The 20,663-nt window shown below is 36.6% G+C and overlaps 1 protein-coding gene across 12 annotated transcripts in view; it reads left to right on the top strand.

Annotated features, from left to right (window-relative positions):
• TENM3 (teneurin transmembrane protein 3) overlaps positions 1-20,663 on the top strand; it is a 350,102-nt gene that overhangs the window by 208,549 nt on the left and 120,890 nt on the right. For 7 of the 12 annotated variants that reach the window (XM_033513516.1, XM_033513518.1, XM_033513517.1 and 4 more), the window contains 2 exons: positions 3,378-3,615; positions 8,511-8,603. In XM_033513516.1, coding sequence (XP_033369407.1) covers positions 3,378-3,615; positions 8,511-8,603 — 331 coding nt within the window. The remainder of the gene's footprint in view (positions 1-3,377; positions 3,616-8,510; positions 8,604-20,663) is intronic. The other 5 variants (XM_033513520.1, XM_033513521.1, XM_033513528.1 and 2 more) reach the window with 1 other exon arrangement.

The following is a 20,663-nucleotide window of genomic DNA, read 5'->3' on the forward strand; positions in this document are numbered from 1 at the left end:
ACATGTCGTGTCATCCCACTGTCCTTATAAACAACTTCAGTAGGAAAAGCAAGAAAACTGGAACTATTCTGGCAGAAATGCTGATTTCTCAGGAGAGCTGTGTGAATCACTTAACATACATGCCTCAGTTTCCCTGGATTTGCAGTGAGAATATTTTCAGTGTCACTGGGATGTTGAGAGGTTGTTACTCTGTAAGACCAATAGCTTTGTGTGAAAACCTCAGTAATACTGAAAGCTGTTCTTTAGCTCTTAACTCCATAAGGAGAAAAAAGGGAATCTGGATCCAGCTTAAGAATTGCATTCAAACCATGACTACTGTGATGATTCTCTCTTCCTCACAAATCAGTGGTACAACATTAGGGTTTTGTTAGAAATTGTGTAGCAATCAGAAGAGCTGTGTATTGGGAAAATCTGGCAGACTGAAGAAAAGATCCAAAAAGCAGTCCTCAGTGATCTCTCATTCAGAATGCCAATGTAGGACTGAGGAAATTTAAAGCATAGATTTTAGCTCTGTTGATTTATGGAAAAACTAACCTTGTTAAATGCACCTCTACCTGTAGCTTTTGCACAATTAGAAAAGAAATAAATCATTCCAGATTTTTCAGGCATTTTTGATTTTGAGGAAGCTGTAGACTCCCTGCCAATTGAAGCCACCCTCAGGCACAAGAAAATGTCACTTGTCAGCATTATGTGGAGATAGAAAGTGGGATTGGAAGACAAGTGATTTTTGCCAAAATGCACTTGCTGTGGCCTTCTAGCCTCTCTTAATTTCTTTTATATGTTCTTCTGTATCTTCAGTGTCTGTAATGTTTATGTTATATAGCAGAAGGGCCTTTTGGTTCACAGTAAATTTATAGGGAAATAATCTAAATCCCCAGTAGTGACCTGCATAGCTGACCTATGGTCTGACTAATCTAATTTCATTCTTCCAGCATATTTTCAGAGTAATTATTAAATCTGTGCATTTATTTCTGGAGTATATAAATACCCCTTTAGAGAACCTTCAGTAGCCATCTTCCTCATGGGTAGTAGAGTGTGGGGGAAGGTCTGACATCTACCTGAGACAAGCCTGGCACTCACACCCTCCTTTGTGCAAGAGAACAATAATGATTAATCCTCTACTTTGTCTTTAGCAGAGAATGGTGCGAGACCTTTAATACTAAAAATGATAGACTGAAAAATTGATTTTCAGCAGAGATTGTAAATGAGAAGAGAAATTAATGAACAAGACGACTGTCAGAATAACATTTCATAACCGGTAGGAGCTGCAATGGAGGAGGGTTTTGCACTGATCATGGCAAAACTGTCCAAAAAGGCTAGGCGGGTAGGAGAATCTAAAAGGGAATAAAAAAGAAAAGTCTGACCCTAAGGACAATTTTAATTAATTTATCTGTCTGATTAAAAGCAAATTAATGTGTATTACTTCATTCCACCTTTTTTTTTATTTTTCTGTAAATTTTGTAATTTGTGTAATTAGCAATTTATGCAGAGATATTTGCATATACGTGTGTGTAACTACTTTTACAGAGACGTGCACGTATATAATTTTTTACATACACATGCACCAATATGTTTCAAAATATAAGTTAATTTTGCACCAGCTGATAAATATCTTGCTATTTAAATCAGATACAATTTTAAGTAGACATGGGGAAAATTCTTTGCTCTAGTGTTGGTCTGTTAACTTTCTTTAGCTGGCTTGTTGAAATGTGCCTTAAAGCCCTTGATAGTGATTGTAATCACGTGCAGTGACAGCCTTTGTGTCAGTGTTGGTGAAGATAAAGCTTATCAGCTGTATCCTTTCTGGACTGGAATTTTGCATTAAAAATTAGGGATTTGGTGTTGAAAATCTCACTAGCAGTATAAATGCTGTCATTCTTTTAATGAGAGATTCAGCATTGCTGTTGTTTGTGACAAAAGTCATGTTAACCACACAAAATCACTGGAAAGAAGAATGTGGTTCTCAGAAAGGAAATTATTCCAAAGACTTGTTTTTTTCTGTTTAAGTCTATTTCTTAACATTTTCATGTTGTCTTATGTTCACAACCTGGGAAATTGCTCAGAGTTAAGTTAATTTTGTAGCAATCACCTGTAAGTTATTGTTTCAACAGAAATACTTTCCTGTGTTCTCTGCACCAGAGTTTTATTATTGAGTTTGTATAAATTTGTGGTTATAACCAGTTCCAAAAGGGAATTGCTTATGGAAATCAAACAACTAATTTAAACATCTACCTGAAAGCTTTTGCACTGTGAGGAAAGTGCATGTCCTATATCTTCTGCTGTGCTTAAGACTTGGATTTATATTATGAAGTATGTTCTGATACTTTAGTGTAGGAAATACATTGGAATTTGAATTACATAATTAGTAAGTGTTACATGTTTAAATGTCATCAATCATTGCTAAATTGTGGTAAATTAAGTGTCGAGGTTTCTTTAGTTTTGTGTGCATTGTGTTGTAAAAGGTTTGTCCTATGTTTATGATTTATTTGCCACTGATTTTATGGATCAGATTGTTAAAACCTAACATTGATGGAGGTATTTGATTGCAGGTTTTGCTGTTTTGAGGTTTTGGTTTTAAGCTTTATGGGTGTCGTGTGCTTTGGTTAAGTCAGAAAATATTTCCTCTTGTTATGACGGCCTGACTCTCTTATCACCTGTGACTTCCTCCAAACTGTATTTATATTGCATGGTGTGAAATTGGAAAATCTGTTCTGTGTGTGTTCTAATGGATGTGACGGTCATTAAGTATATGAGTCTTCTGACGTTCTAATCAGATGTGAATCAGTCTGTTAAATATCCATGAAGCAACATCTGCTTCACAGAGTGACCTTCTGCTAAAGAATACTTAGCATCTATTAGCAGATCATAGTGCAGATCTGCCTTATTTGAAATGCACTAAACTAGAGTAGTATACTGCTGTTTAGCAACTAGCTTGTAATAATTTATTGCAGTTAAATAAAGCTTAAAAAAACTCCATTAAATAATTATAGGGATTATATGCCTTTTGAAAACCTTTGTGTTCTTCTGAAATTACCCATTTAATTTCAGGGTTGGTTTGTTAAAAAAAACTGAAGTCTAAAGGCACATTAGGGGATCTGTCAGATGCTATTTTCTGTAGGTGTTAATAAAACCAGATTAAAAAAAAAAAAAACCTGAAACAAATTAAAACCAAAAGCAATTTTACCATCTGTTGTGTATTAATTAGAACTTGGTGTATCAAGGGTAAACTTGCTCTTACAGAATGTCACTGAATGTCTGCTAATAGAATAATATGCAAATATATTAGATGATGGGATTATATTGAATTTCTCGTTCTGCTTTGGTTGTAGCAAATGTCAAGATGTTGTATAACGAACTTTAATTTTCTTTCTTCTTAGAACAACCTCCAAATAACCAAGGCCAGTCGACCCTGCAGCCTTTGCCACCTTCTCACAAGCAACATTCAGCACAGCATCACCCATCCATCACCTCACTTAACAGAAACTCACTGACAAATAGGAGGAATCAGAGTCCGGCCCCGCCGGCTGCTTTGCCCGCCGAGCTGCAAACCACACCTGAGTCAGTCCAGCTGCAGGACAGCTGGGTGCTTGGCAGTAATGCACCACTGGAAAGCAGGTAATTACTTGGGTACTACTACAGACTGTGGCAATGCTAAAGAAAACATTTAACTGAACGTTATGCAGCTGATACTTCCCCTTATTCAGCAGCAAAACTGAAAACTTTTCAGTCCTGAAAAATATGTCCTCACTCTAAAATCCTCAGTGACACTCTTCTCCCTTACAGTCCTATTCCAGAGTAATTAGAGTATTTTAATTTTTCCACTCAAGCATTTTCCTTCCTGTTCATAATCTGTGACTTTTGCCTGTTTGAAGAAATTTCTTGCCTTGCTTGCCAGAAATGTGTCAAATATTACTGTCATACAGATCAAATGTCAAATAACATTCATAATAATTTTTAACTCTTGTACTTGGTGTCTTAAAAGAAATACTTATGTGAAGCTAGGTGTTTTTAAATGTGGCAGGATTTGGTGAGACGAAAGAACTCAGTTCTGGTGTAATGATAAATTTGTCATTGATAACTGACTCTAGGAAAGAAGCAGCTAATATGAAGGGTGACATTAGCTTTTTTACGTGCAGAATGATCTATAAAAAAATTGATAGGACTTACTGGCAAAGAGCTGAATTTACCTACAGTGATTAATTAGTACTCATGTAACACTCAATCAGCACTAATTTTTTATTAAGGAAAGCCATAATATTCCAATTTAGTTATTAAACTGAGCATTTATTACTATATTGAAGTTGACAGTAATTCTTGAAAATCTTTATTAAATCGCTTCAGTTTATTTTATGAATCCCTTTAAATTATGTTTTTTAGCAAAGTAAAGATGATTTTAACTAATTTAAAACATACATGACCTTAAGGTTCTCTTTTAAGTAGTTTTTAGTGCTATAGGTGTTTCAGGCAACTTCCCTATTAGTTTGGAATGCTTATTCCTTTTCTTAGTTTTCTTGGACTCTTCTGTGCTGTTTATGAGGCATAAGCACTGTGGAACAGCATTCCATTGAAGAGATTTCATCATCATAATCAAACTTAGTTCTTTAGGAAATAGTTTTCTTATAGAAAAAATAAGTTTGTAGTGGGGAAAAGGATGTTTGAAGTTTTCCTGATACTAGTGAATCTTAAGTAGATGGGTTTGCTTCTATTGCCATACATGTTTTTATTGTCTTTATAAAGGTGTAGGACTACTTGAATGAGAATGCCACTTCCAACCTTAAGTATTTTTTGCAGAGTGAAGTCTTTTCATGTTTTAAATATTTCTGATGACAAGCTAAAGGTATTTTGAGTGTACAAGTTTTGAACACTTGTGAATGAGGTAAAATGTAAAAATTTCATGTGAAGACTAACAAAGCCTTGCTATCATGGTTTTTCTGATAGTGTTACTTGGTTGGAATTCTGGAGGTGTAGAACCCATCTTATTTGTCATTGATTTTTCCCCTTTTATTTAAGGTTTCCTACTGAGTGTGATTTTCAGGCTCAGTGTCAACTATATTAAAAAATTTGTGATAGGTCTCTTCCTTCATCCTTTTCTTGGACTAAAAAAAGTTGATTTCCTCTTCGGTAATATTTTATTTAATGCTTATTGTTGGGGGTTTTTTCCTTCTCTATTTTTTTTTTTTTTTAATTTTACTTAGATGACAGCCATTTAGAGGTAGAGAATGTGATATATGTTTCAGCATATATACACAACTATCTTTCTTGCTCTATAGGCTCATACTGATGAGGGGTGGCATAAAATTGACATATAATTTGCTGTCATGTGTTGCTGGAGAGTGAATTGGCTGGATTTGTGTATGTGCACGTAGGAGAGAGGGATGTATTTGCAAAGCTTGAACGAGGTATTAGTCCCTATCACTCTGCAGTAGTAGTGAAAGTGATTTCAAAAGATATATATTCCATAATATTGGATTCAGCTGTGTTTTTAATAGAATATACTGCAATTTGGCCCTGTGCAAAGTACTATTAACAAGAATCAATGCATTTGTGTGAAGCATTGCTGTTACTGGCTGAAAAGATGAACTGTGAGGTTACAGATCAATGATGTCCAACAGAAACTCCAATTTACATTTTTTAAAAATAAAAAGACTTTGGTTTAATGTTTATGAGGACCTAAAACTAACTTGAATGAATTGATTTATGTGATTGCTTCTTTCATCTTTGATGCTGTCTTTAAATGACAATGAGATTACCAAACAGAGGCAGAAATTTTGTTCCCTCTATTTGGGCTCAGTAAAATCTACAGTAAAAAAAAATAAAATAATATATATAAAAAAAAAAGTAGAATAATGTTTCCTGCAGACTGCAGGACCTTTCATTGTTAATAATCTTTACTATTTTAGTGTTCCCTAGCCTGCTGTAAGTTAGGTTTACTTGTAGAGCCAGTAGATCTGCTGGAGGATCCAGCACTAGAGCTCAGTATGAACTAATGAAGAAATCAAAAAACTTTCCATTTTGTTCTTTGAATTACTGGTTGGACAGCCAAAGTCATCCAAATATATGACTACATGTCAGATATCTGAATAGGATAAAAGATGATTTAGTAATTAAATATTAGTAGGTTTTTTATTATCATTGAGCTTTAAGTTTTTTTTTTCACTTAATAGTTTTAATAATGATTTCTTGAGCACCAGTATCAGTAGTTACATTCTCATGACTTTGAGTTCTAGTAGGACCTAAATTACCGATATTTAAAAACACATAGTAAATCATTTCTTTAAATACTCTCTCTATTAAATATTTGAATGTGCAGAATTTTTCTAATGCACAATCAATTATGCATGTTAGAGATGCACAGAGCAAAAGTATGTTAGAACTCATAAATTTGTAGATAAAAATAAGCTGGTAGCATCTCTTAGTGCATTTCCTGGGAAGTATTTCATTAATTTTAGTCATTGAATGTAAAAGATCAATTTGTCAGTAAGGGGAAATTTACATATTCCAGTCAAGGACTAGATCTCTGAGAATATTACATAACTTTATTCAGAATCTGTGCTAACATGCCAGTGAATCAAAGAAGAGCTTTGCTTTTTCTTACTAGATATGCTACAAAAAATACTTCATTTGAAAGATGGCTGCATTTTGTATGATGGACTGTGAATTTTTTATAGAAACTAGCCAAGAAACTAACATGGTTTTCTTAGTTTACACAGATACTACTTAGTCTTCTCTTACCACTTAGTATTAAAAGTAGAGTCTTAGGAACATAACTGTATTCAGATACTTAGCTACTTATCTTGCCAAGAAAAAGAAGAAGATATTGGTTGAAGAAATAGTTGATGGCTGGAAAATACTTTAGCATTTTGAAGGATTTAATTAAAATACTGGAATACCTCAGAAATAGTATAGGCAAAAGATTTTCTGGAATGTGTTATTTCAAAACTGTTCTGTTAACTTGATTCAAACTTCATTTTAAAATGTGAAGACTTTAGAGACTCCTAAAGTGTGATGAACATACATATATGTCATTGTTGGGGTGGACTGCTAATGATCCAGTTGTCTTCAGTATTGATTAAGGTGTGGAAAGGGTGTTGATAGTTTCCAGGGAAGTTTTAAATCAATTTGTGTAGAAGCTGATTGATTGTCTGCAAAAGCACAGTGTTGTTGGAGGTTAAGGCTGCTCAAAACAGCTATTTTACACATTCCACCCACTAAAACAGTGCCTGGTTTAATCAAATTCAAAGCTATTCTAGTCTGTAAGTCTTCCAGGTTTTCACACATGGACTTGATTAGAGATGTTCATGGTATAAAATAAAGGCAGAAACTGGGGATGGAGTTCAAGTCCTGCTCTTCTGAAGATCCGGTATATTACTGTGGGTGTGTCACATTGCTGATCTGCGAGTTGAAGGAACAGGACTCTGCTTAGACTGCTGAGAGCGTGAATGCATCTGAAAAATTGACATGCCATAATTATGCCATCATTATATACACACATTAGAAATTAAGTATTGTTTTCAAAGACTGAAGTCAAAAAAATTCTGTTTTCTTCTGACATTCTCTTACTGTCGGGTTCTCACTGAGCATCTGTTTGAATCCTAAACCACCAAGCCCATATGCTTATAAGCTTTCTTTGATGTCAATAGTGTCTTACTTTAGATTTTTGCTGATCCCTCTGGCATCTTTCCTGCTCAAATATCCCTTGCTGTCACCATAAGTACTTGGAATTTGATCATGCTGTGTATTTTGTCCCCTGGCTCTTAGGCAAGCACCAGTAGTTCAGAATTCAGTAGCATTTGCACAGTATTCCTTGAGTTTTATCATTCCTGTTTTCAGAAGTACAAAGCCATTGAAGTAAGAATGGACCCAAGTATTTTTCCCCCACATTAATCATTCCCTGGTTTAGATAGGACAAAAGAAATATGCGGTTCTAAATAAAATTATAGTAGCTTACTTCATTTCTCTCCCTCATTTCCTCACTGTTCCCTGAGAGAACCAGGGACTGTGATGCTTCGTTTGCCTCTCCTGCTACTGTGCATTGTCGTTTGCAGAACATGAGATTCCAATTCACTCTGGTAGCCAGCCCTTGCATATTTTTCTTGCTGGCTAGCTGTGCCACATAGCCAGCAAGAGACTGTCTTTTAATAGTCTCAGTTCAGTTTTATTACTTCATCTCTGATCCTGCCTCATCAAGTGAACAATATCCCCCACTACATACTGCTCAGTCCTTAAGCCTGCCTTGCCACAGGCAGCAGTCAGGAGTTTTATTCAAGGACTTGCACATAAATGAGGGATCACCAAAGGGTAATGACCACCTAAAGGCAGCCTTATAACACTGTCTTCAGGTTACAATCCAGCGTGTAGTTCAGAGGACAGCATGGAAGGCAGATACACATTCTGTTTTGCACAAAATAAGTTACACAACAGAATTAGTGTATTCTTTTTTGTGGGATCATCCCATTTTTTAATTTGAAATTGCACCTCTAATTTCATTTTTTTTGTATCTTTATGTATAGAGAATTAGAAAGTCAAGCAGTCCTTGCAAATGGTCATGACAACCTTATAGAGATGGATGTGTTTTCTCCAACATATCACGATAGGAGTTATGGGTATGTGACTCTTAAGTGTTTGCATGATGCTAACTATTGACACAGAAGACAAAGTATGATTTAAAAAAAAAAAAAAATTGCAATAGGAAAACATCTGAAACAAACTTACTCATCCTTATGTCTGATTTTTTAAAAATTTGTCTGAGTAATTTTTCATACTGACTCATAGTAAATACAAAATGGTAAACTTTTGACTGCCAAATCTTGCTTGCTTTGACTTTAAGATATTAAGAATACAATTGACATTGTATTAATTCTCTGTGGCCCAATTCTGCAGGCTGTTGGAAACTATTTGCATGATTACACATTTGCCAGATCTGATGCTTAGTTTGTAATGCATTTACTACTTGGCAAGTATTTCTTTTAGAAATATTATGACATATTAATATATGAACAATCAAAGAAGTTAACAGGAGTTACATACCTAACCTCCAATATTTTTACCAGCTAGTTTGAGATTGCAACTGCTGATAAATATGTAACTCTAAACAGAGAATTCCATATAAATTAATATTTCAATTTAAAATTTATATTTTGGATTTTTTCCATATCTACTTAACTTTGTCAATAACCTGTGTTTAATTTTTGAACTGTTTTGGCATTCTTACACCAAATCAGTATAATTCATTTCTGACCCACACACACAGAGGAAGAAAAACCCTGACAAAGCAGTACCATTTCTGAATTGTTAATCATAAATTTAGCTTTTTTGTTAGTTTGTTTAAACTCCACTAAAAATTAGGTTTTTATGTCCAATTTCTGCTTTGCTAGTGGTAACTCCTAACTTCATAAAAGGGACAATGTGCTATATGATTAAATGAGATCTGCAGTTGCCTACTAATTAATCTGTAATATATATTGACACAGTACATTGATCTGCCTCTCCCAAAAACTCTTAAGCTTTCACTTAGACACAAATTAAAATCAACAGCAGGAAGAGCATGGTATGTTAAATTCAATTAGTCAATCATTATCAGCAAACTCAAAGAAATTGCAGATATTTGCCAGAAGATCCCAATATATTGCCTTCAAAGTAAAAATGTAAGCAGACTGTATTAAAATAGAACAAAGCCAAATATTATTGTTCCCTGTAGAATAATTACCTTACAGTGCTGGTGCAGATGCATAAATGCTGTAGTAGAGGTAATAGAACTGCTCCTGGTTTATATTTTGTATGTTTGTAATGGGATCAACAAATGTAAATATTTTAGCAAATTGAGTATATTATATGAAATTTCTGTTAGTTGAGACTAATTCAGGTAACAATACAATGAAATTTATCTTATTTGTAATCCCTTCATTTTTAAAATTATGCTAGCAGGGATCATCTCCTGGTGTGAAAGTTGTCCAGAGATAATAATACATCAATTCCAAAGCATAATAGATTTGAGACTGCAACATGCTATCAGCATGAAGACTCAGTTTATCAATGTCACTAACATACTGCGTCACAGCTAGAATCATTATATATTTGCTTCTTTGTTTTCATGTCATGCATGTATTACATTATGATATACTATTTCTTCATTTGTATAGCTTACAGAGAGAATATTCATATAATGAATTTGACAATTTAAAAATATTATATTTGACAGTTAAAAAATATTATAGAAATAGACATTTTACATTGAAATTCTGATGTTTCATAGGCCTAGACTTAAAGAATAGTTGTTTATAGCTTCAAGAGATGTATTCACAGTGCATTATTTATATAAGACAACTGGAAAAGTCAATGTATTTTATTCTTTTGGCTTTATTTATTTATTTGGCTATATTTATTATTTCATGGCTTTATTCTTTTCTCTGCTTTACAAACATATATTAGTGTACCTGTTGAAAAATCAACTTTGTTTGAAGTAGGAAGTCTGTTTTCCTTTTACCTAACCTGATAGTCCTATTCTCCAAGTTACCTAGGTGTCAAAATCTGAAAATATGTAAGAGTCACTATCAGCAAATGACTGTATTTATTTACTGATAGTTAAAGCTTGCTAGTGTTTTCTATTTTTATATTTTTCTGTATTCTGTATTTTCTTTTTTCTATTGTCATCTCATTTTTTGAAAATTTCATACTTTTGCAGGGTTTGAAAACTTCCTGTTGTATTTAAGTAGGAATTCTTTGCAAGGAGGTTGATACGGGATTTTTGTCACCTGTTGGGGAGAAAGTTCAGGAGACCTGAGTTTAGGACATGCTGTATTAAACTTAATAGTGAGACAGGAGAAAACTGAAAGAGGCTGAGTACAAAAGGGGTAGGAGTTGGTGTCCAAATGGGTAGATGGAGGTAGTTGGTTAAGCAAGGTGGGACATAGATGAAATACTAGAGGACTAGAGGCTGAATATCTGGGATGAAAACGGAGATAATTTCTTGTCCTTTACTGCTTGTGATTATTTGTGAATCCGTTTGAATTGTATGCACCTTATTACCTATAGGATTGACTCAACATGGGGAGAAACCTTGGCTACTGTCATATGCTCTTCTCGTGACAGAAGCCAGAAATAATCAAAGCAAAGATTTTCTATCTGTGATGGCCTATGCAGATGAGAAAGCTTTCAATGTGATGTATGTAATGCAGCTCTGGGTCTCCCTTAAGCTGTATTTCTTTTTTAAATACTCTCCGTGTTCCTTTTGAACATTGGAGACATTGGAGCAATTGTTCTCTTTCAGCTTTATGAAGACAGCAAGGGTAGTAAAAAGATTGGAGGAGTAGTTGTGTTCAGCATTCCTTTGATTTTCTGCTTGAAAAGTGTAACTTATTCAATATTTAAGATAGGAACTGGATAAGGTTTGAGTGCCTCATTTGAGAGACAACTTTTTCTGTCGCTGTCTTGGTAGGGATATGATTCCAGAAGAGCAGAGAAGATAAGGAAGTGCAATACAAATCCTTACTACTCACATAAGCATTTCAGGTCCTCATTGCAAAATTCAGATGCTTTCCTCTGCTCTCCCTTCCTTTGGAGAGAGGAGAACTGTAATAGCAGGAATATTGTATCAGAAATACGGAATTCAGTATAACAATGTGCAGTGAAGGGCTGCCAACTTCACTCCCAACTGCTGCCTTTTTCACAAGTGAACATCACCAACTATGTCACGTATTGTAACCTAGGTGGAAGTCTGTGTAAGTACTAGTCCTCTGAGAGACCCAGAGGAAGCCTGTAAGGCAACAGAGCTACTTGATATTTTTTCAGCAATACATAGATCTAGTTTCACTCTCATTTGGAAAGTAAGTAGTGAGACAGTTCTGCAATGAACAGTATGAGTAGCTACAACTGAGCCAGGTTTCTTCCTTTGTCCATCCAGCACAAGGCATTCTTTGCAGTGGACTCTCTTGCTCATTTCTGCAAAGCGTGGCTTAGCATTGTTTGTTTCCCTTGTTCATCTTCATAGAGTGCAGCATAGCAGAGATGAGCACAAAGGAGCAGGCTTGGCAGAGCCATCTGATCATTCTGGTTCTTTTCATCCCAGACATGCAGAAATGAGCTCCTCCTTCCGTGGGGTCCAGAACTAGCAGCCCGAATATGAATTTGGAGAATCAGTTAAGAGGATAACAGGTGCCCTCTGCATACTATAGCACTATATTCTTTCTTGTACCACCCAGAAGGTAGGGGTGATGAAGAGGAAGATTTACTCTAGTGCACCGAAGGAGAGGAAGTTTGGGGCTTTTGTCAGTATTTAGTCCTTCAAGTAATCATGTCCTGGTGACTTTCACAGCAGATTGGGACACTGTCTTGTCTGAATTGCTCTTTGAAGCTTCAGTGGCAGGTTGCTATGTCTGACTTCTCCATTCCTTCAGCAGCCAGCAGTGGAGGTGTAGCCTGCAGGAGCCAGACATGAAAGAGCACACAAGCAGTAAGGAGGACACTTTAGCTCTAGTAGGACTTTTGTTCTTTTTTGGATGTCAGTGTTCAGTTTGCTAAGAAGGCAGGTCCTTGGTGTAAACCCAGCCAAATTCAAGCAAGTGTTGCCATATGTAAAGTGCTTTTCTGAAACATTTGAATAATCTGGCTAAAGAGGCTTATCTCCATTTCCCACAGATGTTTCCTCTGTTTTTACATATGGATAATAGCTGTCTTCTCTTTCTTTCTTTCTTTCCCCCAAACTTTGACCGTTATTTCATCAGTGATCTTGAAAGTTTTTCCAGGATAGTGATAGCATTAATAATGATTCCAAGGAAACGGAACTTCACTTTTATTTCTTCCTCAGGTATTTTTTACTGCAATTCTGCCCAGAAAATAAACTAAGACAATTTCACAGCATAACACAGTTTCTGTGCTGGCTTGGAGTTATGTTAAATGCAGCCATATGGTTCTATGGAAGTCAGTCATAAGCCTGCGCTAAGGGCAAACTTGTAGCACCAGCTACAAGGTTTCATCTCAGAAGAATGTTAAAAGAAGACGAAGACGGGCATAAAGTGTTCACAGAGAAACAAAAATCCAATTCCTGCTAGAGCCTGCTGGGAAAGCTTATCTCATGCATCAATGAACCAGAGTTCACATGAAACCTAGCCAGTAATTTCTGTTATCTTTTACATCTTTCCTATAATGTCAGTCGGCAGAGATTAATCTTTTCTTTCTCTCTGTTTCCTCACCTCTGTGCAAGGAATCATATTTATTGATGTGATCTATCCATTAGTGAATCGGGCAGAGCTCTCTAATGTCAGGTGGCAGGTGAGGGTCATGGTCTCTCAGAGAACCCAGTCCAATACAGCATGAATAGGGTCTGTCAGCAGAGAGAGGGCACACCAGTCAGTAGCTGCAGTATTATGATTGATCGCGATCTTGGACCACCGTCTTTTACACGTTTAATGGTTTTCTCCTTGTTCTGACAGTAATGTATGTCACAGGGGCTTTGGAACAAACAAAAAGCATGGTAACCCATCCCAGGAGGGAAAAATTCAGCTGGTTTGCGTTCAGGAAAGTCAGGGAGAGACAAAAACAAAATCTTAAATGGAAGAAGTTGGAGCAAACTAAAATAGCTGCAGCAGGATTTATCTCTAACTTTCCTAAGATTAATTGATCTCTTTGTATGAAAATGACAAATAAGCTGCTAGGTCTTTGCACAGAGATAGACGTGTACTATCTCTACATGTGTTAGTGATGATGTTTTTGAGGTTGAGTTCCCAAACCTTAGACATGTGTTCTGTGTGAAAGTCTATTCTGCCCATTTGAAACATTAGAAAAATAAAAAGATAAAGTTTCATCTACCCTTATGTCTTGTTAGCTTACATTGGCCTCCTGGTGCTGCCAGACTTTTGTAGAAGGTTGCGTTACGTTTTTGAAAAGCAGAATTATCAATTACTTCTGTCTCCAGATAGGTGCATTATGAATTGTGACCATTTAGGGGGGCAAAAATCTGGTGGCTTATTTTTAGTTCAGGTGAGCAATCACAGGTTTTTTTTTCATTATGAAACAGAATAGTTAACAGGTTTTATTCCTAGAAATTCAACAATACCATTATATTAAACATCAAACCCAGGTCATTAGGAATACTATTGAATTCTAAACAGAGCAGTTGGGTCCTGATACAGAAGCATGTCACCAAAACAGAAATTCACTGAAATTTACATTTCTCTCAACTTGCATTCACTCAAAGTGGATTTGATAGAAGTTTTTTTCCACCTCTGGAGCCTTAGCAGAATGCAATTCATGTGTTTCTAATTCCAAGTTTCTAAGGTGTACCTATTACCTCTTGTGCCTTGGAGTGAATCCAGGCTAACAAATTGAGGACCTTAACAGAATGCATAAGACATTTTACCTTGGCTTGGTTAATAATGTGTTAATTCATGCAATAATATCCACAGATTCAACACACCTTAGAGGCAAATAGATAATTTTTAATAGAGTTAGATACTGGCAGATTTGAATTGGTTTGGGGGGAAGATTAACCTGTGCTCCACAATGTGAAAATTGGTGTGCTCATTTCATAAAATATTTAATTTGTGATTACAGAAAAAAGAATGGTATTGCCTTAGCTAGAAGAGTCCAGTAAAGTACAGTGATCTTTTGAGTCAACAGTGGTCTCCTCTGCTGATGATTGTTATTGTGTCCAGAGTTTTTCTCAAATTGCAAGGGCAAGAGATGAGTCAAATAAAACAGATTAATGGAGTTTTTGTTTACATGAAATAAATTTTAGAGCATCCCAGATATATCTAAATATATGTGGATATTTTGCTACCTAGAGGTAAAAGAAAAAAAATGCAAAAAATGTTAAGGATAGTTTTTCTTTCCTCTTTCACCTTTCTTCAAGTCACTTTCCATTCCATCAACTTCCAAATGTCAGTTTTGATTTATTCTGCACTGAAACAACAGGTATCTGAAAATAGTTTTTCTCATCTCCATAGTTGCCTTTGCCTGACCCATAAAAAGCCTAAATTTTGCTTTTTTGCTTTAGGCAATTAGTTCCTAATGCTTTTGTGTGTTTTACCCTAAAAATAAAATGAATCAAACAGTAGTATTATAAAAACTTGTCTTTGTGTACTGCGGGGCAAACAGTACATACTCATTATACATGAACAAGGAAATAATCCGTTGAATTTAAATTGAAATTGATAGAAGAAAATACATTTTGATATAGTGCGTGTTTAGCCTGCAGAACAAAATGCCACAAGACATCAGTGCGAGCATGAGTTTTGGACTGTTTAGAGAAAGAGCAAGCTATTAGTGAATAAACAGACTGGAAGGGATTCATTCCCTCCTTTTCTACTGGCCACATTCAGACAGGGTGTAGTTCTTGATGGTCTACCCTACTACAGTAATTCCTGTTTCTACTTATTTGGTTACAGTTTTACAAAGCTGTTGTAACTGTTCACTGGCAAACAAGTTACCTCTTTTTCCACAATTTTTGGAATAAACTAACTTTCCTGTTGTTCTGCATATGCTTCTAGGAATCCTACCCATTACACTGCTTTTTAGACAGACACCTCTATCAGAAGTACAGGCCAGAGATCATTTCTAACACTGGATGCCTTTTATAGTGTAGTCTTCTGAGTGTTAAAGCTGTTCTTCCTCAGTTGTCTTCTAGCAGTGGGCTGTAAGGATCGGAAGAGCCATGTATCACTAACTGGATTGTCATGGAACTGACCAAACATTGCATTTAGAACAGTGTAGGAGACAGGGCTGCAAGAAAACCTATAGTGCAGTAGCAAAAGACATTTTTCACTGATCACAACAGAATCTCTCTATTCAGAAACATGATCAAATTAATAGATTTATTCTTCTCCATATTTTTCAGATTATGTTAGTGTACAATGATAAACTAGATCCAAAGATTTAGGATGAAATTATTTAGGGTTTTTAAATACATATATTCTAAATACAGTTTTAGTCTGGATCAGTGGTATTATAGCTCTTAAGATGAGGAGTGTTTAGTTCTTGTATGAATAAGGCCTAGCAATATTGACCTTTATTCTTTGATAGTAGACATCAACTAAATAATAATGTTGCACAAAATAACAATAGCTGCCCTTCAATCTCATTGACAGGATGCTAGAATATGATGCATATTCTGATGTACTCAAAGTACAGAACAATTTTGCTGGGCCTTTACTCACAATTCCATATTTAGTATGAGTTTTGTGGAAGTCCTGTGTGACTTTTAATATGGTGTGACATACTTGCCTTGTGAGTCAGCACTCTTATTGGCAGAGTTGCACTGTATGAAATCATTTAAAACAGAACTAAAATGCTGCCAAATATTTTTAAATTATAAGGTAGGCTTTTTTACATCTTCCAAGTATTACAAAGCATTCTGGTATATACATGATACCCAAAATTATAGAAATTATTCTTTAGCAAGGTGAAGCAATTTCAGCATAAGCGGAAAAAGTCATGTATCTAATGTGACAATTACATTAGGAATGTTAAAATTATGCAATAACTATTCAAATTGAGACCAGTCTATTCATAAAGTAATGCGTACTATTCCTTTTTGCTTGGTGATAGTTCATTTATATAATATCTCAGCTTCTGGCAATCTGGAGTCTAGGGCTTTCCAGATGTGTTTATATAATATTGCATTCATTGATGCATAGTATCCATTTTCTTCTAAACTGCAGTCAAAAGTTCTTGTCATAGATCCTTTCATGAAGAAAGTTATTCTAAATCACTTTTCTGTTGCTCGACACCTGGCTATCTTACAGTAAAACTACTTGGACTTCTGGGCTGAGTCTTACTGTCCTTGAATATTTTGATAGTCTATCTCCATTTCTATAAAGACACAGTTTTCAGTTCACTTGGTATTTCTCCAAACTCAAGGATAGTTTTTATCACTCTTTTCCCCCTTCTGTTTTCCTATTTACTGAATTTAGTGGAGAATGCTTTGGTTTTATTTTCCACAGAGGAAGTGTCAGCACAAAGAAAATCTGATTTGCTGTGAGCCCTCTCCCCACACGAGTGTGAGAAGGAAAAAACCTTCTGCATGTCAGCCAGTACACACTTGGTGTGCTTAAAGAGTACTGAGTAAAATTAAAAATGTGATTATTTTACTTTTACTCACATGCTTCTGTTTTGTGAGCTGACATCTTTGTGGTTTGTGACGCTGTATTTCTGTCTTTTCTTGTAAGGGCAAAACCATTGTGAAATAAGGGTACTTCCCAACTGTCTTTGCATCTAAAGATTAGTTTATGATATAACTTTGTATTTTGTAGTTTACATTTGTTAGGTACTGAATACTTCCACTTAAAATGTTAAGATTAGCTGACTTTTTAATAGGAACATCTATTGAAAAAGTTGGCAGAAATACATATTAAAAAAATGTAAAAGTAGAATATTATTTGCTTTAAAAGTTGAATTGATTTATTTAATAATACAGAACTGGCTTGTTTTGTAAAATATTAACATGATTCACTGAAGTTTTGTACTTCATAGCTTAATAAAATATTTAAAGTGCTGCTTACGTGGAGATATAGCCAAGTGCATGTTATGTGATCAATTTTGAAGGGAAGAGATACTATTGCAGATGCTATAAGCTCCCTATGAGATGAAATATGGTGTAATTTCCTGTAAGTCAGTGTCTGGTCAAGTAGTGCAAACAGTTTAGGCTTTAGAAATTAGCTATTTGAATTCCAGAGTTTGAAGAGACAAGGTAGATTGATATATAGATAATTAAAATAATTTGTGAATGGCTTATATTTCAAGAGCATAAGAATTTCAGCATTATCTGGAAGCAGCCTGGATTTGTTGTCAGTTACCATATCCTTCTAAGAGTCTCATAGGAACAGTTTGGCATGGCTCAGTGAGGCAGACAAGATGTGCAAGTCTGATAGCATTACACTTTAAATACTTAGCACTGGGAGTTAATGTAGCAGGAGAGTCTCTGACAACTTTGTTAGTAACTCCACTCATTAGAAATAGAGAGATCTAAACAAATTTTCTTAACCTATGTGAAGATGCCAGACTGACTTTTCTGTCATTTTTTTTCCCTCAGCGTTCAGCCAGACACTGCAACCACTCTGGCATTGTATTCATGGGAATTCAAAGTAAAGGAGAATAGCTTAAAGTGAGGAGCTGTGCTGTGTGCTGCCTAAGACAACACATTCCTGAATTCCTACAGCATGCTGTGTAACTGGCTGATCATGCCATGGAAAGGAGCACTCTTTACTGGGTAGAAAAGTGGCTAAATGGCCAGTTCCAGAGGGTGGTGAGTGGAGTTAGATCCAGCTGGTGGCCAGTCACAAGTGGTGTTCACAATGACTAAGCATTGGAACCAGTCCTGTTTAATTTCACAGAATCACAGAATAAGCTGAGTTGGACGGGACCCACGAAGATAATTGAGTTCAATTCCTGGCCCTGCACAGGACAGGCCCAAGAGTCATACCATGTGCCCAAAATTGTTGTCTGAACACTTTCTGGATTGTCACATTTGGTGGTATGACCTCTTCCCTGGGGAGCCTGTTCCTGTGTCCAACCACCCTCTCGGTGAAGGATCTTTTTCTAATACCCAGCCTAAACCTCCTCTGACACAGCATCAGGCCAATCCCTTGGGTCCTGTCACTGATCACCACAGAGAAGAGATCAGTACCTGACCCTCCTCTTCAACTCACGAGGAAATTGTAGACTGTGATGAGGTTTCCCCTCAGTCACCCCTTTTCCAGGCTGAACAGGCCAAGTGGCCTCAGTTGCTCCTCATACACCTTCCTCTCAAAGCCCTTTAACATCCTCATGGCCCTTCTTTGGACACTCTCTTATAGCTTTATAACCTTCTTATATTGTGGTGCCCAAAACTGTACACAGTATTGAAGGCGAGGCCCCAGCAGTGCAGAGCAGAATAATCATCTATCTTCCCCAGCTGATGATGCTTTATCTGTTCTCAACAATCTTTATCCATCTTCAGTCAATTATTGGGGAGATTGAGTGCACCCTCAGCAAGTTCACAGAGACACCAAGCTGGATGGGAGTGTTGATCTGCTGGAGGGCAAAAGGTTCCACAGAGGGATCTGGACAGGCTGGATCAATGGGCCAAAGCCTACTCTATAAGGTCAAATAAGGCCAAGTGCTGGGTTCTGCACTTCTGTCACAAAATTCTCCTGCAGCGCTACTGGGAGGGGGAAAAAGTGGCTGGAAAGCTGCCTTGCAGAAAAGCCCTGGAAGTGCTGGTTAACAGCAGCTGATCATGATTCAGCAGTGTGCCCAGCTGGCCAAGATGGCCAGTGGATTCCTGGCCTGTATCAAAAATAGCATGGCATCAGGACCAGGAAAGAATCTTCCACCTGTACTCAGCACTGATGAGGCCACACCTCGAGTCCTATGTTAATATGTTAATATTAACTGAAATTAATGTTAATATGTTAATATGTTAATATTAACATAGTCAAATATGAGGAAAAGCAGGGAGCACAGTGCCTGTGAAAAAGCAGGCTGCATAAATTTCTGTCTCACCTGAGAAAGTGGCCTGGGAATTCATAAGGAGGAATTAAAACAATCCTCAGAGACAGAAGACCACCTTGCAGGTGCCGTTTGTCAGTTTCTTGTTTTCTTGCAAGAGAAGGTCGAGGGGTGGTGAACCCCACTGACCAATGATGTGTTAGTTTACTAACCATAAGAGTTTTACCTTTCTGGACTTTCACGTATCGGTCTATAAAAAAGATCTGAGGTAATAAACCTTGCTCTCCTGTTCAACGCACAAGAGAGTACGTGTTGTGCTTTTTGCCATTCCCAGTAAAGCAACAGACTCCTGCTCTCCAGTCCTGGGTCCCAGTTCAGGAAGGACACTGAAGTGCTGGAGTGAGTCCAGAGAAGGGCAGCAAAGCTGGTGAAGGGTCTGGAGCACAAGCCTTATGAGGAGCAGCTGAGGGAGCTGAAGTTGTTTAGCCTGGAGATAAGGAGGCTTTGGGCGGGGGCGTCTTACCGCTTTCAGTAACCACCTGAAAGGAGGTTATAGCCAGGTGAGGGTTGCTTTCACAAGTAACAAGCCACAGGACAAGAAGAAATGGCTTTAAGTTGCACTAGGGGAGGTTTAGATTGGATATTAGGTAAAACTTGTTCCTTGAAAGGGTTGTCAAGCATCAGAATACTCTGCCCAGGGAAGTGGTTGAGTCATAATCTCTCCAGGTATTTACAAAATGTGTTGATGTGACATTCAGGAACATTGCTTAATGGTGGACTTGGCAGTGCTGAGTTAATGGTTGGACTCATTGATCTTAAGGGTCATTTCCAACCTATTTTTCTAAGATTCACATATAAAAGTTACAATTTTCTTTCATTACTTTGATGCCTGAGATGGACTGTCAGTTACGACAGTTCACACCATCCCTGTCATCTCTCGAGTTTATCCATGGGATTAACTCCTCAAAGGCTTTGAGAGTATTGGATTAATCTCTAGTAGTCTGTGGTCTACCAAAGCCAACATCAATTCTCACTTTCTCAGAGAAAATAAAAAAAGGAAAATAGCAGTGGCAGACTGTTTTATTGCACTGTTTTCTTAAAACTTAAAGTATATTGGAGTTCTAGTCAAGTGCTCATATAATGCCAATTCCCATTTTTAGTCTGTTGAGTCTAACAGCAGGAGAAGGAGGATGTGAAAATTGCAGGCTGGTCAGGCAGCTTCTTATTTTTAACAGGAAGCTGAT

The sequence above is a fragment of the Parus major genome, chromosome 4 (assembly GCF_001522545.3).
Source record: "Parus major isolate Abel chromosome 4, Parus_major1.1, whole genome shotgun sequence".
Lineage (NCBI taxonomy): Eukaryota > Metazoa > Chordata > Aves > Passeriformes > Paridae > Parus > Parus major.